Raw genomic sequence first — 19,123 nt, forward strand, 5'->3', positions numbered from 1 at the left:
ATAAATAGAAGTCTATACCATGAACTTTTCTAGATACGTAAGGTTTAAATATTTGAACACTCCACACAAGCTATCATATTAACACCATATTAGCCACCACATGGAAAAACCCACGGTCACATCAACTAAAAAATCTTTTGACAAAATTCAATACCCACTCATGATAAAAATCATCACAAATCAAGGAATGGTGGGGAACTTCCCCAACTTGATGAAGAACATCTACAGGATGCCTACAACTAGGTGGATAAACCTAAAGCCTGTTACGTAGAGTGAAGTAAGTCAGAAAGAGAAAAACAAATGTCATGTATTAACACATATGTACGGGGGAGCCTGGTGGGCTGCCGTCTATGGGGTCGCACAGAGTCGGACACTACTGAAGCGACTTAGCAGCAGCAGCAGCAGCAGCATGGAACCTAGAAAGATGGTACAGATGAGCCTGTTTTCAAGGCAGGAAGAGAGATGCAGACATGAGAATGGACACGCGGACATGGGAGGGAAGGAGAGGGTCAGACAAATAAAAAGAACAGCACTGACATAAACACACGACCATGCGTGACGCAGATAGCTAGAGGAAGCCGCTGTAAAACACGGGAAGCTCAGGTCAGCGCTGGGACGGCCTAGAGAGGTGGCAGGGCGGTTCAGGGGGAGGGCATGTATGGACACGTGTATCTGATTCACCCCGTCATGCAGCAGCAACTAACACAACACCGTGTAGCAACTATACTCCAATAAAATAAATAAATTAAAATTAAAAGGGAGCGAGAAATTGGGAGGCTCCTGGTGTACATTCCAGAAGGGACAAATGTACTGGCAGTTTTAGGGAGAGCATCTCGCCACACTGGCCGGGGCTGGGGAGACACGTCTCCCACCTGCTGCCATGGGTGACACTGGTGCCACCACCTCTAATCAGCTACACACCCACTCTCGAACAGACACTTGAGGCAGAGAAATTCATCTTACAAGTGGTCAGAGATGTAAATGCACATTCGTGAGCAACAAGGCTGTGAATTACTTACTTTGATTAAAAGAAAACACACACAAAAAGCGGAAATGACCTAAATATCAATAGAAGTGGAGTAAGTAAATGCTCTCTCCTTAGGCTGGAGATTTACTCAATGACTTAAGAATCCTATTTTTGAGGAACAGTCAACAATATAAGGGAATGCTTATGATACACTGGCAAGTGAAAGAAAGCAGCAAACGCTGTATATCATCCCATCAATTTTATTTTTTTAAATGTGTAAATATAAACACATCTAAGAAGCTAGAAGAACCAAAATATTAATAATAGGTTGGCTGTGGGTGGTCAGATTATAGATGAATGGTTTTCATTTTCTTCTTTGTGAATTTTTGTATTTTTCTATATTTTCCACAATAGAGTTCTTTTATAATCGGGAATACTGAAGGAAGAAATAGAACAAGTGTAAACACATGGGGGTCGGGTTTTACTGCAGGTGCTTGTCTCTGTGTATTAAGGAGAGCAGCCCCTTGGGCGCGGTCCGAAACTGGGGTGCAACTGGGCTGTTCAGGAGCTCTAAAACCAAGCCTGGAAGCTCAGGCCGCCCTGCAGGCACCTGCATGGTATCGCCACCTAGTGGCCGACCTACTCTGGGCTCCCACACTTCTGATCCAGGAGAGGCCAGGAACAGGGGAACCCAAGACAGGCTGTGTTCTGAGGCTGACCACATACACCTGAGCCACACTCCCCAGACCCTGGGACACAGTTTCTCACAAATGCAGCACAAAGGCACAGACAGTGGTGGACCCCACTGTCCTAATCCCGCCAGCCTTCCCAGCTCCATCTGCAAGAACACCTCCATCAGGCTGTCAGGCCTGGAGGTGCGGATAAAGTGAACAGAAGACAGCAACAGAAAGGATGAGGCAACCTCATCCTAAAGCAGATGTAGGACTTGGGACCCGGTGGGGAAAATGGCCCCAGAGAAGGGGCTGCTCTGCTCGAGGTCATTGGACGGGTCACTCATGTCATCCTTCCCAAAACCCCCACTGGTGGCCAGTCCTGCCCATGCACGGCCTCTCCACTCCATCCTTTCAAGACCACCATGGACTCCCCAGCCCGGGCCACCTGCCTGTCACTGCCCTGTCTTCACCCACTGACGCCCTCCCACAGTGCCGACACTGCGCCCTCCGCATCCTGACTCATTTCCACTATCACAGGGCAAAAGTGATGAAGGACACAGAGCACAGCAGCAGAAGTCCGGGCTCCCAGCTGGGCCCCCAGCCCCTGGCACCTGCCCATGGGGGCTGCACTGTCTCTCTGCCTCCCCAGCAGGGGAGCTGACTGGGCCCACAGAGGCTGTCTAAGGGGCAAAGAGGTGAGAATTGGGTGTGCTGGGGGCGAGGGATCAGAGTCTGGAGAAGACAGCGAGATGGAGGGAGAAGAAGGCTGGATGCAAGAGGGTGTCTGAGAGCAGAGCACAGGACTGGGCTGTGGGATCCTCAGTCTGGGGCTGGCCAGGCAGCGACAGAGGTGTCCCAAGTACCAGAGATGTCAGGGATGTTGGAACGGGGGTCTAAGGACCCTGAATCCCCAGGGGAGACTCGTGGGAGACTGTGGGGACAGAGGGGCTGAGGATGAAACCTGGGATACCACCCCTCATGCTCCCAGGGGAGACAGAAGGACCACAGAGCCAGGGAAGTGACAGGCTTGGGGAAGAATCCAGGAATCCGAACTCTGGTGTGAAAGAAAGGAGAGAAGGGGCCCTGAGCACGGCTGGTCTCCCCAGCAGGGATGGGAAGGGTGGAGCTGCAGGGCTCCCTGGGTTTCTGGGCCATGGGGCCAGGAGGATGGGCTGCAGACACCAGCCAGAGAAGGTGGCCAGCGAGCCCAGCATGTGATTCCTCCTCAACTAAGGAGCCGTGGGCTGGGTAGGGTCTGCTGCTGGCACTCTCAGGTCTGAGCGAGGACACTGAGGGGCTGCTCAGTCCCTGAGAACGAGAGACTGACGCTAACTGTGTGGGCTCATCAGACACAGTCTGAATCCAAAGGTCACAGGCTCCTTTCACAGGTCAGCAGGCTCTGCCCAGGAAAAGCTTCAGCTCCTCAATCTTATGAACCCCACCCTCCCAGGCAACCCAACAGGAATGATTCGCTCTCTCCCCTCTCCCCACCCCAACTTCTCTGAAGAGTCCTGGGGACACCAGCCCTTGCCTCAGGCTCCAGGTCAATGACTCTGCACTGCCCTGGCTTCATCTAAAATTTGATTTTTTGTTCATTGTGGGTTCTTTTGGATTACACTTGATTTTTTAAAAATACTGCACTATTATTTATCCTGATGCTTCCCAGATGGCTCAGCAGTAAAGAGTCCACCTGCAGTGCAAGAGATAAGGGAGACCCAAGTTCAGTCCCTGGGTCGGGAAGATCCCCTGGAGGAGGAAATGACAACCCGCTCCTGGAGATCAGGAGCCCCCCTTCCTTGGTTAAGTCCCTCTAGTTGATGGTACACGGCCTCCAGACTTGAAAGAGGTTCCTTTTGGAGGTGTTCCTGCAGGGCAATCTGGGTGCAGGACTTTCCATTTTTCTTCTTGGGTGGTCAGATTCACCTTCCGACCGTCTTTAGTCTTCTGCTGGAGTTGGGTGGGGCCTAGGGTGAAAGTATGGAGCTGAGTGGGAAATCAACCTCTATTCTTGCCTGGAGACTCCCATGGACAGAGGAGCCTGGCGGGCTACAGTCCATGGGATTGCAAACAGCTGGACACAACTGAGCACGCATGTAGGAAATTTATCCTGACACTGAGTTTTGGACATGTATTTAAATTGTACACCTCACTCCCCTCCCCCAGTCCCATCTCTGGAGGGTTAAGTTGAGTCAAGGGGGTTGGGGGGGGTGGGGGCGCTGCAGGAAGAAGACAGCGATTAAGTCAGTATTTCTACTCTGGCAAGCTGGCAAACAGGAAAGCCTGAGAGTGCTCCTGTTACATGTTCTGGGTAAATATATCAACCCACTCATACTGTGAAATGAACAACTGAACTGACAAAAAAGTAAGGGAAATGACCAGAGGCCAGAAACAATAGGTCAATAGGAATTCAGGCCAGGGAATGGTGCCATCACGCTCTCATGGGGCTCACAGAAAACCCAGGGCCCAAGCAAGATGAGCAGTGAAGTCATAGACATCTGGCTGAACCCCAGACCCTGAGAGGCTCCACGACCAGGAGAGACTAAGCAGTGGGGTCAGTGAAGACGCTGGCCTGTCTTCGACCTGACTCTCCACCAAAGGCATGTGCATGCATGCGCCTGCCTCCTGGGACATCTAGAAACCACAGGTCGGGCATTTAGTTTAAAGACTCCCTCGTGGCAGGCAGAGGAAAGACCAATCTCCTTGGGAGACTTCTCCATCAACAGAGCTCTTACTGCGTTTCAAGATAAAGTCTTCCCAAATAGAAGCCCGTAATCAAACCACAAAAACTCCCTCTAGAATAAGGCACCACAAGTGAGAGTCAGCAGGATTTTGCTTCTTCCTAAAAAGCCACTGAAACTGTGGTGAAGGAATTCCTTTTAAAGGCATAAAACCCACAAGGCAGAGAAAACCAGAGTGCAGAAGGCAGCAATGCAATCTCAGGAAACAGGCAATCAGTCACTGACAGATTCAAGAACACAGACGACGATGAAAGCGAGAATATTCAGAAGGTGCAGCCATTGGTGCAGGACAGGGGCTGGAGGGCCAATGACAAGAGGACTTGGGAAGAGTATGCTCAGAGCTACTGATGAAGTGATGGAGCACAAGGCTTCAGCCCAGGCTCCCAGAGGACCAGGGTCTTCCCTGGAGGGGAAGGGATCAGGGGGGTTACAGACACAAGGGCCGCGTGGTTGAGGCAGACACTGAGGACCACCTCTAGCCACAGTGGTGCCTCCCCATTCAGCTCCATGCTTTCACCCCAGGCCCCAGCCAACTCCAGCAGAAGACTAAAGACGGTCGGAAGGTGACTCAAGAAGAAACCAACCCAGGAAGAAAAATGGAAAGTCCTGCACCCAGGCTGCCCTGCAGGAACACCTCCAAAAGGAAACTCTGTCAAGCCTGGAGGCCGTGTACCATCAACTAGAGGGACTTAACCGAGGAAGGGGAGTCTCTGATATGAGAGCCAGAGAGGGAGGGAGCAGATGGTCAGATGCTCCCCACGGAGGTGAAGGACAATGTTGTGGTGACACCACGCTGAGGCTCTTGGGGTGCAGACAGAGGGGGAAGGAGTCCCCAGAAGCAGCAATACAACATCTGACGTTTGAATATCCAGAGGACAGATTTAAACATCTGGGGGATCTGAGCTCGAATTCACCGATAAATCCATGGAATGTCAACTTGTGGGGGAAAAAAAATACAAGATAATAAAAAGGTTTCTGCAGGAAAGCAAAGCAGCCTAGCTCCAAAGAGCATTTACGAGACTATGAAACATGAGGGGCGGGGCTGATGGAGCTGACCACGGCAGGACTGCACTAGGAGGACAGACAGGTGGGGATTCGGCAGGGCCGGCACGCGGGAGCAGGGCCAGCCTACCTTGTCGTCATCCTCACAGGTCATGACGTTGGAGAAAGGGATCTCGGCCTTGAACATCTTCCGGCAGTGCATGAGCTGCACCAGCAGGTAGCACACGGTCTTGAACTTCATCCTCTTGGCCGGTTTTATGTCTGAGAGAATCAGCCCTGGAAATATCTGTGCAGACATGCAGCACAGAGATATGCTGTGAGTAACAGGCACGGCCTGCCTCTCGGGCGGGGAGCGCAAATGTGATGGGGCAGAGGGGTCACAGGCAGCTAGCTCAAGGCCTGCTGCTCGCCAGGGAACAGAACCACAACCCAGTCCCCAAACATGCAGCTCTCAACTCTACCCAATGCCTCTGAAACCAGAGCAATACCTGAATCCCGGGGTGGATGTGTGGACATCACCCAGCTAGGTCTGCACCACGCTGGTGAGTGTCACCCACCGGCCCACCAGGGTCACTCCTGTAGACCTCCCCTTCTGCCTTTTGCCTTTTTCTCTCCCTTTTTCACCCCAAATTTCTCCAAAGGGGCTGCTCATTGTACAAACCACATCATCCTGCTCATCCTCAAAGCACAGCCCTGACTGATGCTGTAGTTTAATTCTGCATGACAGGGCGGCATCCACGTGGGGCCCCAAGGCTCCCTCCTACAGCTCAGAACCTCCTGCATCCAAGCAGCCGCTCCCAGGCCTCCCTCCTTGGGCCCCGTCCTCTGCTCCTCTGTTCCCAGGCTCACCCGAGCTGGCCAACCAAACCTCTCACCCGGCCCTCCTCCAGTCCACCTCACACCTGCCCTTCTCATGCACACTCACTCGCCTTCTCCAGGAATCAGCTCACCTCACCCTACCTGTCCTTCCCTGAGCCCCACTTCTCTCGCCTTGCCAGTGCTACACCATCCAAGGTCCCCATGCCACATGGGTGCGTTGCATCCCAGCCTGGAGAGGGCTAGACCAGGGAAGCACCGGAACAGCGAAACCCAAAGCTCTCCCTCACATCTGACCTGCTTGTGTCCAGAAGGAGTACCACAGCCTCTTGTGTCCAGCGCCCCTCACCTTAGCCCTGCACCCTCACCTGAGCCCTGCGCCCTCGCATAAGCCCTGTGCCCTCGCCTGAACCCTGCACTCTCGCCTAAGCCCTGCACCCTCTCCTGAGCCCTGCACCCTTGCATAAGCCCTGCACCCTCGCCAGAGCCCTGCACTCTCGCCTGAGCCCTGCGCCCTCGCATAAGCCCTGCGCCCTCGCCTGAGCCCTGCACCCTCGCCTGAGCCCTGCACCCTCGCCAGAACCCTGCACGCTCGCCTGAGCCCTGCACCCTCACCTGAGCCCTGCGCCCTCGCCTGAGCTCTGCGCCCTCGCCAGAGCCCTGCACGCTCGCCTGAGCCCTGCACCCTCGCCTGAGCCCTGTGCCCTCGCCTGAGCCCTGCGCCCTCGCCTGAGCCTGGAAGTGGCTCAGTCACCCTTGACCATGTCCAGATCACTTCCCCAGGGTGGAGTGGCCTTTAGTGCCCACACAGGATGGTCACAAACCTTCCTTTGTGCACAGCACCCCTTGATCCACAGTACAATCCATCACTGACTTCCTGCAAAAGGTTCTCAAACCTAATTTGCAGGAGAGACAGCAAAGGCCCAGGGAGGTGCGGGAGGACTCAGACGGCCCAGCCCTTAAGGACCCCAGGGCCCCAACTCCAACTTCCCTCCCCGCCCCTCCCCCTCAGCCCTCCCCACACGTGCAGCAGGCCAGGCCCAGCACACAAGGTCAGTGGGAACACCCTCGAGTCCGCAGAGCTCAGGGCCTGAGAAGCAGCGATCTGAGGAGAATGAAGACTCTGCACAGGAGGCGCTCTGAAGCCTACCTTTCGCCGATGCGAGGGCACAATAAAAAAGGTCTCAATGTTATGAGTTTTCAGAAAACTGTTCCTCTCGTGTCCGTGTCCCGGCTCCACCTCATAGTCACCATTCAGGCACGCCAGGGTGGTCTTTGTGATGTGAACCTTCCTGTGGAAAAGGGCGTGGACATCCCTGCTCAGAGTCAAAGCGGGGCCTCCCCGACAGGGCTGACACTCTGCAGGGTCCTGGCAGGGATGTCCCCTCCCCACGGGCAAGCTCTGGAAGGACCACTTAGGTTCCCTGGGGCACAAGCACAGAGGGCTGGAAGGTGGGGAGGAGCATTAGGGGGACCCAGAGGGAGGGGAACATGTGCAAAGAAGGGTTGAGAGCAGAGAGAGCTGCAGGCAGAGGGGAAAAGGGGCCAGAGGGGAATTGAAGGGGAGGAGGGAAGCAAGTGTCAGGATGCAGAAGGGATGACGAAGGATGCAGAGGGCGGCAAAGTGACGGAGAAGGAGGCCTCTCCCCAGGCAGTGGTCTGTCCCCAAAATCCCCAGGGCGGGAGGACTCGGCCCAGTGTCAGGCCCTGCAGGGGGAATGGCAATGCTCTGCCTCCTCTGTACCCCCAACCCCGCAGTGCATGGAACCCTCTGCTGAGGCCACTTCTGGCCACACACAGCTGATCTGATGTCTGGTCCTCATTGTGCAGCACTGAACACAGCTGAGGGCTCTCCTCCTCCCCAGGCCCTCCTCCTGACGCCTGCATTCCCTGCATTCCTCCTCACCACCCTGCCCCTCCCCTGCTCCTCTTTCTGCCTCTTGGCTCCCCTTCTCTCAGGGACTCTCATTCTCCCTCCTCCTTGTGCTCAGTGTGGAGTTCCAGAGTTTCAGTGCCCCCGAGGGCCTGTGAGTCCCTAACTGACCTCGGTGCCTGGGAAGACCCAGTCTGACTGATGAAAAAGGGCCCCCCAGCCCTGTGTCATGCTCCCCTCTTGTGCACTCCCCAGAGTGCTCCCTGTGGCCCCCAAGTATGTGAACCCCACTGGGGCCAGGGCCTCTGTCTTTGCTGCCGACACTCCCCTCCAGGAACAGCGCTGTACCCGTCAGGCGCTCTGTAATCACCATGCTCCTGGCTGGTGGTCCTTCTTTGGTGGGGGTGGGGAGAGGAGTGTCTCCGAAAGGTGGGGTAGAGAAGAAGAGGAAAGAAGGAAGCCAAGTAGAGAGCGGGCACGGGGGATGAGGCCCCTCCTGGGGGTCTGGTAGATGGAGTCAGGGGAGCAGAGCTACAGGTCAGCCCCAACTTGAAAGAGGCCCTGGCCAGGTGAGGGGGCCTGTGAAGAGCTCCCTAACGGTGGGAAGTCCCTGTGCTTGTCCTAAACCTGGAGCTGCAGAGCAGGTAGGACCCGTGGGATCTCAGCAGGCAGGGGAGGATGGAGGTGGGCAGCTCCTATCACCTCCTTGCTGGCTGATGGTCTGGACTTTGTGCCAGACAAGCAGCTGTGAGCACAGCTGCCAGAGGGGGAGGGGGCAGACACAGTGAGAAGGTGTTTACAGTGACCCCCTGAGACCCTGCTCTGAAGGGCAGAGAACAGAATGGGGGGAGCACTGAAGGCCAGGGTGCGGGAGGGAGGAGTCAGTGCCTTCCAGGGTCCCCCCGGGGGATGCTCAAAGGCAGCCTGGTTGAAGACAACAATGCCAGGGTTTTTGAGCTCACTTAGAAATGCCCTAGGCTTCCCAGGTGGCACTATTGGTACAGAACCCACCTGCCAATGCAGGAGACATAAGAGACGTGGGTTTGATCCCTGGGTTGGAAAGATCCCCTGGAGAAGGGCGTGGCAACCCACTCCAGTATTCTTGCCCAGAGAATCTCATGAACAGAGGAGCCTGGAGGGCTACAGTCCATGGAGTCAAAAAGAGTCAGACACAATTGAAGCAACTGAGCATGCAGAAATGCTGTGGCCATTCCTGGGACAGATGCAGTGAGGCTTTGAGGAAGATTTTCTCTTTTTCTGCTGTTGGATTCTAATCTCCAGGCTCGCTACTTCCTCAACAACCATAAGCCTCCCTTTCCTGATTTCAAAGCCACTCTCCAGAGCGTGCTGAGCAGCCTCGGATGCCACCTGGCCCTCAGCCACGCTCAGGACCTCAACACACAGAAAGGGGACCCCTGTTTCTACACTCCCCACTGAGGTCAGGCCAGGAGGGAGGAGGAAAGATGTGGCCCAGAGGACAGCAGGCCTCTAGGGTGAGAACAGGATGCCTGGGGGCAGGCAGAGGACAGGCAGCCAGGGCCAGAGGGGCCACAGAAGAGGGCACAGAGCTTTGCCCTGAAGTTTGGAGGAAGTGTGCAAAAGCAGACACACATGTACAAGTGTCTAACACTCAGCTCTAGCCCCTGGGAACCACAGCTGGGCCCGGTAGCAGGTGCGAGCACAGCCCACGAACCCCTTAAGGGGAGGAAAGCAGGAGGGTGTGACTGAGAGATGAGTGTCCCTCAGAGCCCCCTTCCTGCAATCACATCATCCCCCTGCTGCCCACCGCTCATGGAAGGAGGGGAGCACCCGCTCAGCTCTCAGATTAATGTTTTTACAGCAATACAATGCCTTGGCTCTGTGGAATGGTTTGAATAAAATGAGACAAAGGCAGGCAACTGTAATTAGGAGGCATTAGAAGTGCACGGACCAATAAGAAACACATCCTCATTCTAGAAGAAAATCTGTTAATTTCCCTAGTGGGGCGCTAAACCACAATGCTTTCCGCTGTGTAAGTCTGAGAAAGAAAGTGAAGTGAGAAGCAGCAGTCAGCACTCTGGACAGCTCCCAGCCAGGCAGACACGGGGCTCTCAGTCACCACCGCCTCCTGTCAGCTTGCCTGCTCTCCGTGAAGCCCAGGAGTCTCAGTCAGCCCAGCACACGCCCCTCCAATTGTCGATGGGGGCTAGGATGGCCAGGCTTCCAGGCCCTCCAAGCAGAAGGGCCATGTACTATCCCCTACCCCTGCCCTCAGGATCCCGGACTTACCCAGGCAGGCCGGCAGCCTCCATGACGTTGGCCAGGGTCACGTCGTTGGACCACACATCATACTGCCACTTACGCAGGCCCAGGACCCCGCAGAGGACCCTGCCGGTGTGCAGCCCCACACGCATGTTCAAGTCCACCTCAGTGGCCTCAGCCACGGACCTGCAACAAACATAGACACAGGGCGGAAGCTGGGACCCTGCAGTCTGCTCCCATAGTGCCATGAGCACAGGACAGCAGGAGCCTGGATGGGACGGTGGTCTCCTGACCTAATTAGCCTGACCCCTGAGCTGTGGCCTCTGGTGGGCGGGGTCCCTCCAGGCTGGCTCCCCCAAACTCCAGGGCCACTGCTCAGCTCACGAGGCACCGCACCTCCCCTCCCCGCTCCTTACCCAGGGCAGCCACAGAAGGGAAACAAGCCCAAGGTCCCAGTCCCAGGACCCTGATCCTGCTCTGTGTACCACCAACCTGATCAGGGGTGCTCATGCCTGCTGCCTACCCGGGGGCCAGCGTAAGAGCCATGGGGAACATCTGACGTGGTCCCGGGAGCCCCAGGAATGGTCAAGGTTTGACCCCAAGTTCCCTGACTGAGAAAGCAGGCTAATCCTGTGGGGAGGCCCAGGACTCTGCAAACCCGTCCGAACAACAGGCGGACTTTGTGGGACGTAAATTGTGCCACAGTCAACTCACGGGAGAAAACAAGACGCAACGGGTAGATGCTGAAGTCAGACTGCAGGGCCAGTGTGCGCTCCACCCGCCCAGCCGCTCATGTCCCTGGGCTCTAGCTTCCAGCAGAGGGTGGCTTGAAGCCCTGAGGCCCCCAGAAGAGACCACCCTTGGAAGTGAGGGCAGTGTCAGAGGAGGCATTTGGGCAAGGAAACGGGAGATGGTTTTTAAAGCTCTTGGAAAGAGAAATCAAGGCAACCTGTAGGTGGGCAGGGCTCAGAAATCCCCTGTGGGCCATGAAGATGCCTGCAGGGCCTCTCCAGGCCCACAGTGGAGTGAGATGCGGGAGGTACATGATGGGCTGTGATCACAAGTCAGAGCACAGCAGACACAGCGCTGCCACGGGGAGACCCTCTGATGCCACGTTTCTTTTTTTTTTTTTCCACTTTTCCCCAAAAGGCAGAACAGTCTTAGAGCATATTGTTGAGGAAGCAGTATCAAGCCTGCTTGGAGTGCTCCAAGTGACAGAATTGCAAGGAAGCGTGAGGGTGGGCAGGGGGTCAGTCACGGCTCCCCTGGCCCCTCCACCCTGGGTGGGTGCAAAGGTGGCCCTGCACAGCAGGTGTGTTAGAAGTTCCAGAGCAAGAAGGGAGGGAGGCCGAGCCACACTGGGGGACACAGCGGGCCCGTGATGAGGACAGTTCCATTCCCCTCACCCACCCACAGCTCCTGAGAACCGCCAGCTCACTGTTCTCCAAAGAAAAACCCTGAAGGACTAAAAAAAAAAAAAAAAAATTAAAGAATGAGGAGCTTTGAGTGATGTTGGAATAAAGAGACTGGGAATCTTCATCTGGAACAAAATGAATGTGACCAGGACACAACTTAAGTCCACAACATCACAAGGAGAGTGAAAAAGAAGGAAGGTCCCAAAGCTTTGGCTCACCAGGCCTCTGACAGCGAAAGCAGCCAGTTCTGTGCAGAAAGGAAGACAGAGCTGGCCACCAACAGGAATGCCAGATGGAAATGGCTAAAAATCCCCAAAGACTCTGAAACCCATCATCTCTTCATAGCAGGTTATTGATAAATGATGCCCCTACTAACGATTCACAATTTATTGATCATCAGAACAAGAGTAGCAGTGTTAAAGAAGGGAACACTTATCCACCCAGGGGGCCCCACCGGCCGAGCCCTCAGAGCTCCGCCTCCCCAGCCCAGCTCTTGCACACTCAGCTGCTTCAATGCCAGTGTCCTGTCTTCAGACCAAGGACTAGAGGCTGCAGCCAGGAAGGGACAGGATGAGGGGGCGTGGTCGAGGCACAGGAGAGGGAGGACAGAGCGTGGGGGGAGCACGGGCCAGGGGAGGTGGTTTAAGAGAAATGAAGGCCTCTGGGGAAACCCCATCTGACCTGGCGACTGACCACACTGACCTCTGCCCTCTTCTGGCCTCGGTTTCACTGTGTGCAATACAGCGTGGGGCTGAATGAGCCCCCGCAGGCTCTGAAAGCATTCAAACTCAACTCTAGTGCCCCTCAGCACCCACATCCCGCTGCTCCTATTGCATGGGCTGTGGAGATACTAACAGGCTCCACGGGGCACTCCAGCAAGAGGGGACAACGATGGCAAACCTGCTCGGCCCTGAGCTGCCGCCACTCTGCTCCACAGAGGCCAGGATTTGTCAGCATTACTGACAAAGTCCCATTTGTCAGTAATAACACAAGAAGAACCAGGCTTGCTGGACCCAGCCCACCTGCCAGGTCAGCATCCCCCTCACCTGCCCTCACCCTAACTTCCACTTATGCACTGCTCATTTACCCACTGCCTGGCTACAGGCGCCCCCACTGGCCACAGCCCCCTGCCCAAGCAGCCTCCACTCAAACCTTCCCCTCAATCTGGCCTCTAACCAGGAGCAGCTCTGCCCATTACTGGTCACTTCATCCACCAAGGGCCTGTCCCCCAAAACCATAGCACCCAGGGGCTCCAAAGGTGAGCTAAGACGCCACCTTCGTGGCTGGCCCTCCAGCCTAGCTCACCATCCTCTGCATTCAGGAGGCCAGACCACAGAATCAGATACATCTATGCAGGGTCCAGGGCAGCCTGGTGTTCACCTCTGAGAATCTTAGAAGTATGCATGTCACCAACTTACAATAAAGGTTTCTTGAAAGTCTGGCTGTCCATGTATCTTTAATACCTAATTAGCTGAATATATTTTGAATGTGTATTTTTTTTCAGTTTTAACTTTTTTTCATTCATTTGCCAATCTCCAGTTAAAGGTACCGAAATAAGAAAACTAAAATTTTTTTTTTAATTTTTAATTCACAAAAAGAAATCAATTTGGGAAATGTAAATAAGTAAACTTGCAAAAGGTGTTTTTGTGCATTTTAGGCATTTCTACTGTTGCAGCAATTGAAGGAGGGCAGGGGGACTTCTGGGACCCACATCCACCTCCCTCAAGCAGGCCTGCAGGGGTCCCTGGTATGTAGGACCTTCGCAAGCTTCCAACCAACCAGGCAGCCCAGGACACCCTACCAACTCACTCCATCTGTCATCCCTTCCAGCAGGTTCTCAATTGCACTAACAGATGTGCAGTTAACTGGACAATCACTTAAGATAAATCTTTCCTCAAGAACTGTCTCACTCTAGGGACTTCCCTGGTGGTCCACTGGCTAAGGCGCCTTGCTTCCAATGCAGGAGGCCTGGGTTTGATCCCTGGTCAGGGAACTCGATCCCACACGCTTCAGCTAAGACCTGGTACAGTCAAATAAATAAATAAAAATAAAAAAAAAAAAAAGAACTGTCTCACTCTAGATCACCAACAAGGACCTACTGTGTAACATAGGGAACCATACTCAATATCTTGTAATAACCTATAAGGGAAAAGAACCTGAAAAAGAATATACACATATGTATAACTGAATCACTTCACTGTACATCTGAAACTAACACAATAGTAAACAACTATACTGTAATTTTTTAATTGTATAAAAAAAAAAAAAAAAAAAAAAACTGTCTCACTGAGGAACATTTACCAAGAACTGAGAAAATTGAGGAGCGGGGAATGGGGCCTCGAGAACCATCAGAAATGACTTTTGCCACTTGAGCATCCTTCGCATTCGACCTCCACTCCAGCTGGGTATGCCAGGTCTACCCATGACCTGAGCACAGGCAAGCTGGCCCTTACCAGTTCAAAGATGGGTCGGGGAAAGAAGAGCACACGCCATTTACTTCTACTTGTTATAGTGAACTAAAAATACCCAGACTGCAAGCAAAGCCATGTTTGGATTAAGAATTTAGCAAAACGGCACTTGTATGTCTGGAGGTCTGACTTGTGATTGGCTAACTCCTGTGATGGTCGAAGCGCTCCCGGTGAGGTGGACAAACCCTGTCCTGCACATGCACAGAATCAAGATGCTCCAGAGCCCCAGGGACAGAAGCCACCCCGCTGGCTCACCCTGAGCCACTCCTTTCTAGGAAGGGGAGACTTGATGAATTGATGTCTGCAGTGCCTGGGGATCCAGCATCTTCCCTGCCAGCCCATTTAACCTGGGATCCCATTTAATTCTCACAACAGCTCGTTTCACAGCAGAGAAAATCAGGGATGTGAGGAAACTGAAGCACCAGCTTAAGGATGGGACAGGGGGCCCATCTGTTTCCTTGGGCAGGAAGCCCCAACCCACTCAGGAACACCTGAATCTGGAGACTGATGGCTTGAACCCTAGGAAGTGTTCATGTACCAGACGCGGCTGCAGAGGAGCAGTTCCTCAGGACTGACGTAATAATATTCAAGGCCTGATGAAGGAAAGCTGGTGCTGGGGTGTGGGAAAGAGTGGTGGCACAGATCTCACGTGGGCAGCACACCCTCCGGTGGGGGGCAGGGGAGGGCAGGCTCAAGCCTGGGTACCCTGGGGATGGGACACAGGACTTAGGGTCAAGGACATAGGTCCAAGCAGCATGACGCCACCAGGAGTCCTAGAGAGAGAGAGAGAGAAAAAAGGAGTCCTGGAGAAATCTCCCCGGAACCTTCAAGGTCTAGCCCGACCATCAGGCCGCAGAGCCCAGAAGTAGAGGCCAAGAGTGGGTTCCACTGCCCTGGATTTCTGCCAGTCCAGCCTCACTCAGAGCCCTGGATGTCATGAAGCCGACACTCCCATTTTACAGATGGGGAAATATGGCCGGGGTCACAGCTCTGCAGGGGCAAACCCAAGCCAGGCATCACACTCACTGGGCACATAAGGCACTTCCCACTTTACCTCCATTCCTCCCATGGGCAGGTGCCATCTGGCCAAAACCAACAATATGTATAACTTTAAATTATTATTAAAAATCATACCAACAAAATTAATCTGTGGTGTTTCTTTTAAGAGTGTATTGCAACCAGTCAGAATGGCTGTGATCCAAAAGTCTACAAGCAATAAATGCTGGAGAGGGTGTGAAGAAAAGGGAACCCTCTTACACTGTTGGTGGGAATGCAAACTAGTACAGCCACTATGGAGAACAGTGTGGAGATTCCTTAAAAAACTGGAAATAGAACTGCCTTATGATCCAGCAATCCCACTGCTGGGCATACACACTGAGGAAACCAGAAGGGAAAGAGACATGTATACCCCAATGTTCATCGCAGCACTGTTTATAATAGCCAGGACATGGAAGCAACCTAGATGTCCATCAGCAGATGAATGGATAAGAAAGCTGTGGTACATACACACAATGGAGTATTACTCAGCCATTAAAAAGAATACATTTGAATCAGTTCTAATGAGGTGGATGAAACTGGAGCCTATTATACAGAGTGAAGTAAGCCAGAAAGAAAAACACCAATACAGTATACTAACGCATATATATGGAATTTAGAAAGATGCTAACAATAACCCTGTGTACGAGACAGCAAAAGAGACACTGATGTATAGAACAGTCTTATGGACTCTGTTGCAGAGGGAGAGGGTGGGAAGATTTGGGAGAATGGCATTGAAACATGTATAATATCATGTATGAAACGAGTTGCCAGTCCAGGTTCGATGCACAATACTGGATGCTTGGGGCTAGTGCACTGGGACGACCCAGAGGGATGGTATGGGGAGGGAGGAGGGAGGAGGGTTCAGGATGGGGAACACATGTATACCTGTGGCAGATTCATTTTGATATTTGGCAAAACTAATACAATTTGTAAAGTTTAAAAATAAAATAAAATTAAAAAAAATAAATTCTCCCTATTTTATTGGAAAAAAAAAAAGAATGTACTGCACACCTTAATTAGGTCCACAAGTCTGACAGAAGGATCTGATTTGGTTATTGAGAGCGGACAGGGTCCAGATGCCCCAAAGCAGGAGCCCAAGGGCCCTCAGGGCACCAGTCTTAGGCACTGCCACTCTCCTGGGAGGGTAAGAGTCCTCTCTGCTCAGTTGCTCAGTTATGTCCAATTCTTTGTGAACTCATGGACTGCAGCCCATCAGGCTCCTCTGTCCCTGGAAGCCCTGTGTCTCCACATTCAAGGCAGTACTTTTTGCTTTGTCTTTTACATGGAACATGAAAAATCTTTTCATCTGTTTTCCCCATAGAAATGAACTTTCTACCAAGCGGAAAACAATATCGTTCCCCACCTGCCATCCAAGGAGACCCTCGACCCCTCCATTCTCACACAAGTCAGAGCTGGTCAGGCTGCTCACCTACCCTGGCAGAGATTTCTTCCTCGGTTTTTATGAATTTCTTACTACACTCCTCTCTATCCTGCGATATCAAATGCTTGACCCACATAAGTTGGTCCTGTGCTCACAAGGGTCAGAATAGACTGCCCTGTTTCGAGATGATCCTGGTGGATACACCGCCAGCAGAGCATCAGCCTGAAAAGGGAGCTGACGACAGTGGTCCAACATACCACAGGAGGACAAGAATATTCCAGATCCTGAGTATCCGTATCACCACACACGGGATCTGTAGGAGGTGCTTTAGGAATTTCATAACCATGCAAACCATCCCTCCTGCTTTTGGACTTCCTCTGTCCACTCAAAGGTCCCCAGGCCTGCAGCAGACCTCTCTGTGGCCTCGGCCAGGGACATCTCAGCACTGCCGCCTCTGCTGCTTCCTGGTCACTCACGGTGCCGTGCCCACCACACAGGGGCACCTGTGGCCTCCCCAGAGAACACAACGGTCAACAACCAGCCTCTCCCCCAGTTCAGCTTCTTTTTCCAGAGCAAGGGCTGCATGCTGAAATCACCTGAGGTCTGCCATGGGCTCTCTGGGCAGAGCAGCCCTTGGGGGTTCAATTCGCCCAGGCAATGCTGACACGCAGGTCCTGTCTCCCGAGAAGTGGGCTCAGACCAAGCATGCAGTCTGAGCGTGCTGAGCACCCTGTTTTTACACAGTGTGTGGACCCTGCAATCCGCCTCACAGGGATGGTGCAGCAAGCCTGCCATTCACCCCTGTCTCATTCCATTCTTGTGCTATTAAGTCTCTTTTCCCAAGTGTGAGACCACACCAGGCCCTGGTAACCCCATGCACTGAGCCAAAGCCATCTCTCCACGCTGCTGAGAAGCTGAAATGTGAATCTATGCGCCACCCACCATCTCACCCTCCCAGCTCCACACCTTCCTTAGCCAGACAGAAGGCCCCGTACCGCCTCATCCCAGGCCCTGACGAGGACTGTGAGGAGACAGAGCGGCTTAGAAACCAGCAGGCAAGCCTCCCAGTGTTCCAGAAAGACCAGCTCCATCTAAGCCTCTCTCCCCAGAGGACACCTGACGCCTGGATATCTGGCCTCATGGGCTAGCGCACGCGATTCCTTTTCAACTGGGATTCAGCCAGATTTGCGCCAAAGCTTTCCCACAACCAGGGCTTCCCTGGTCACTCAGACAGTAAAGAATTCTCCTGCAAAGCAGGAGACTCGGTTCAATCCCTGGGTGGGGAAGATGCCCTGGAGAAGGGAATGGGTACCCACTCCAGCATTCTTGCCTAGAGAATTCCATGGACAGAGAAGCCTGGTGGGCTACAGTCCATAGGGTCACAAAGAGTCAGACACGACTGAGGGACTAACACTTTCCCACAATCAACTCCCTGAGCATCTCATCTAGCTAAGCTAGGAAGGTTCTTTCTTTTGACCAGATTAACGCACAGTTCCTTGGAAGAAAAACTATGACAAACCAAGTAAGTGTATTAAAAAGCAGAGACATCATTTTGCCAACAAAGGGCCATACAGTCAAAGCTATAGTTTTTCCAGTAGTCATATACAGATGTGAGAGTTGGACCATAAAGAAGGCTGAATGCCAAAGAATTGATGCTTTTGAACTGTGGTGTTAGAGAAGACTCTTGAGAGTCCCTTGGACTGCAAGGAGATCAAACCAGTCAATCCTAAAGGAAATCAACCCTGAATATTGACTGGATGGACTGATGCTGAAGCTGAAACTCCAATACTTTGGCCACCTGATGGGAAGAGCCAACTCATTGGAAAAGAACCAGATGCTGGAAAAGATTGAGGGCAGGAGGAGAAGGGGATGACAGAGGATGAGATGGTTGGACAGCATCAACTCAATGGACATGAGTTTGAGTAAACTCAGGGAGATAGTGAAAGACAAGGAAGCCTGGCATGCTGCAGTTCATGGGGACATAATGAGTTGGACATGACTGAGCGACAACAACAGCAACAACACACAGCTGACAATACCTGGGATCACCAAGGACAAAAAGACGCAGCCCCAACAAAATACACAGTAGGGACTCCCAGAGGCAGAGCTCCGCAGTGCAGGCAGGGCGCCTCACCCAGCACCTCGCCAAGAAGCAGGTCCCTGCAGCCACGACACAGATGACCCACCTTGGACACACTGGCCAGGACAAGGCAGGCCACACAGTGGGGCGGGGTAAGCACAGGGCACTCACGTGATGGTGTCGATCATGTCCAGGCCCATCTCCACACAGCAGTGGGCGTGGTCAGTCTTGGGCTGAGTGAGGCCAGACACGCAGTAGTAGCAATCTCCCAGGATCTTGATGCGGCGGCAGTGGTTCTCCTTCAGACGAGAGGGCAAAGGGCAAGTCAGCAATATACCCGGGGCCACCAGAGCACCTGCTCCTCTGCCACCAGAGGCTGAGCTGGAGGCACAACCTAGACCAGGGTCCAGGCAAACCCCCCCCCACAGTC

At 53.3% G+C, this 19,123-nt stretch overlaps 1 protein-coding gene across 1 annotated transcript in view; it reads right to left on the bottom strand.

The window, feature by feature from the left end:
• Positions 1–19,123, bottom strand: part of ADCY1 (adenylate cyclase 1) — a 106,534-nt gene that overhangs the window by 42,187 nt on the left and 45,224 nt on the right. Inside the window, exons 5-8 of the mRNA XM_019958905.2 lie at positions 18,865–18,992; positions 10,339–10,497; positions 7,348–7,489; positions 5,512–5,667 (exon numbers count right to left, since the gene is read on the bottom strand). Of these exons, the coding sequence (XP_019814464.2) occupies positions 5,512–5,667; positions 7,348–7,489; positions 10,339–10,497; positions 18,865–18,992 (585 nt within the window). The remainder of the gene's footprint in view (positions 1–5,511; positions 5,668–7,347; positions 7,490–10,338; positions 10,498–18,864; positions 18,993–19,123) is intronic.

Source organism: Bos indicus, chromosome 4, assembly GCF_029378745.1.
Source record: "Bos indicus isolate NIAB-ARS_2022 breed Sahiwal x Tharparkar chromosome 4, NIAB-ARS_B.indTharparkar_mat_pri_1.0, whole genome shotgun sequence".
NCBI lineage: Eukaryota > Metazoa > Chordata > Mammalia > Artiodactyla > Bovidae > Bos > Bos indicus.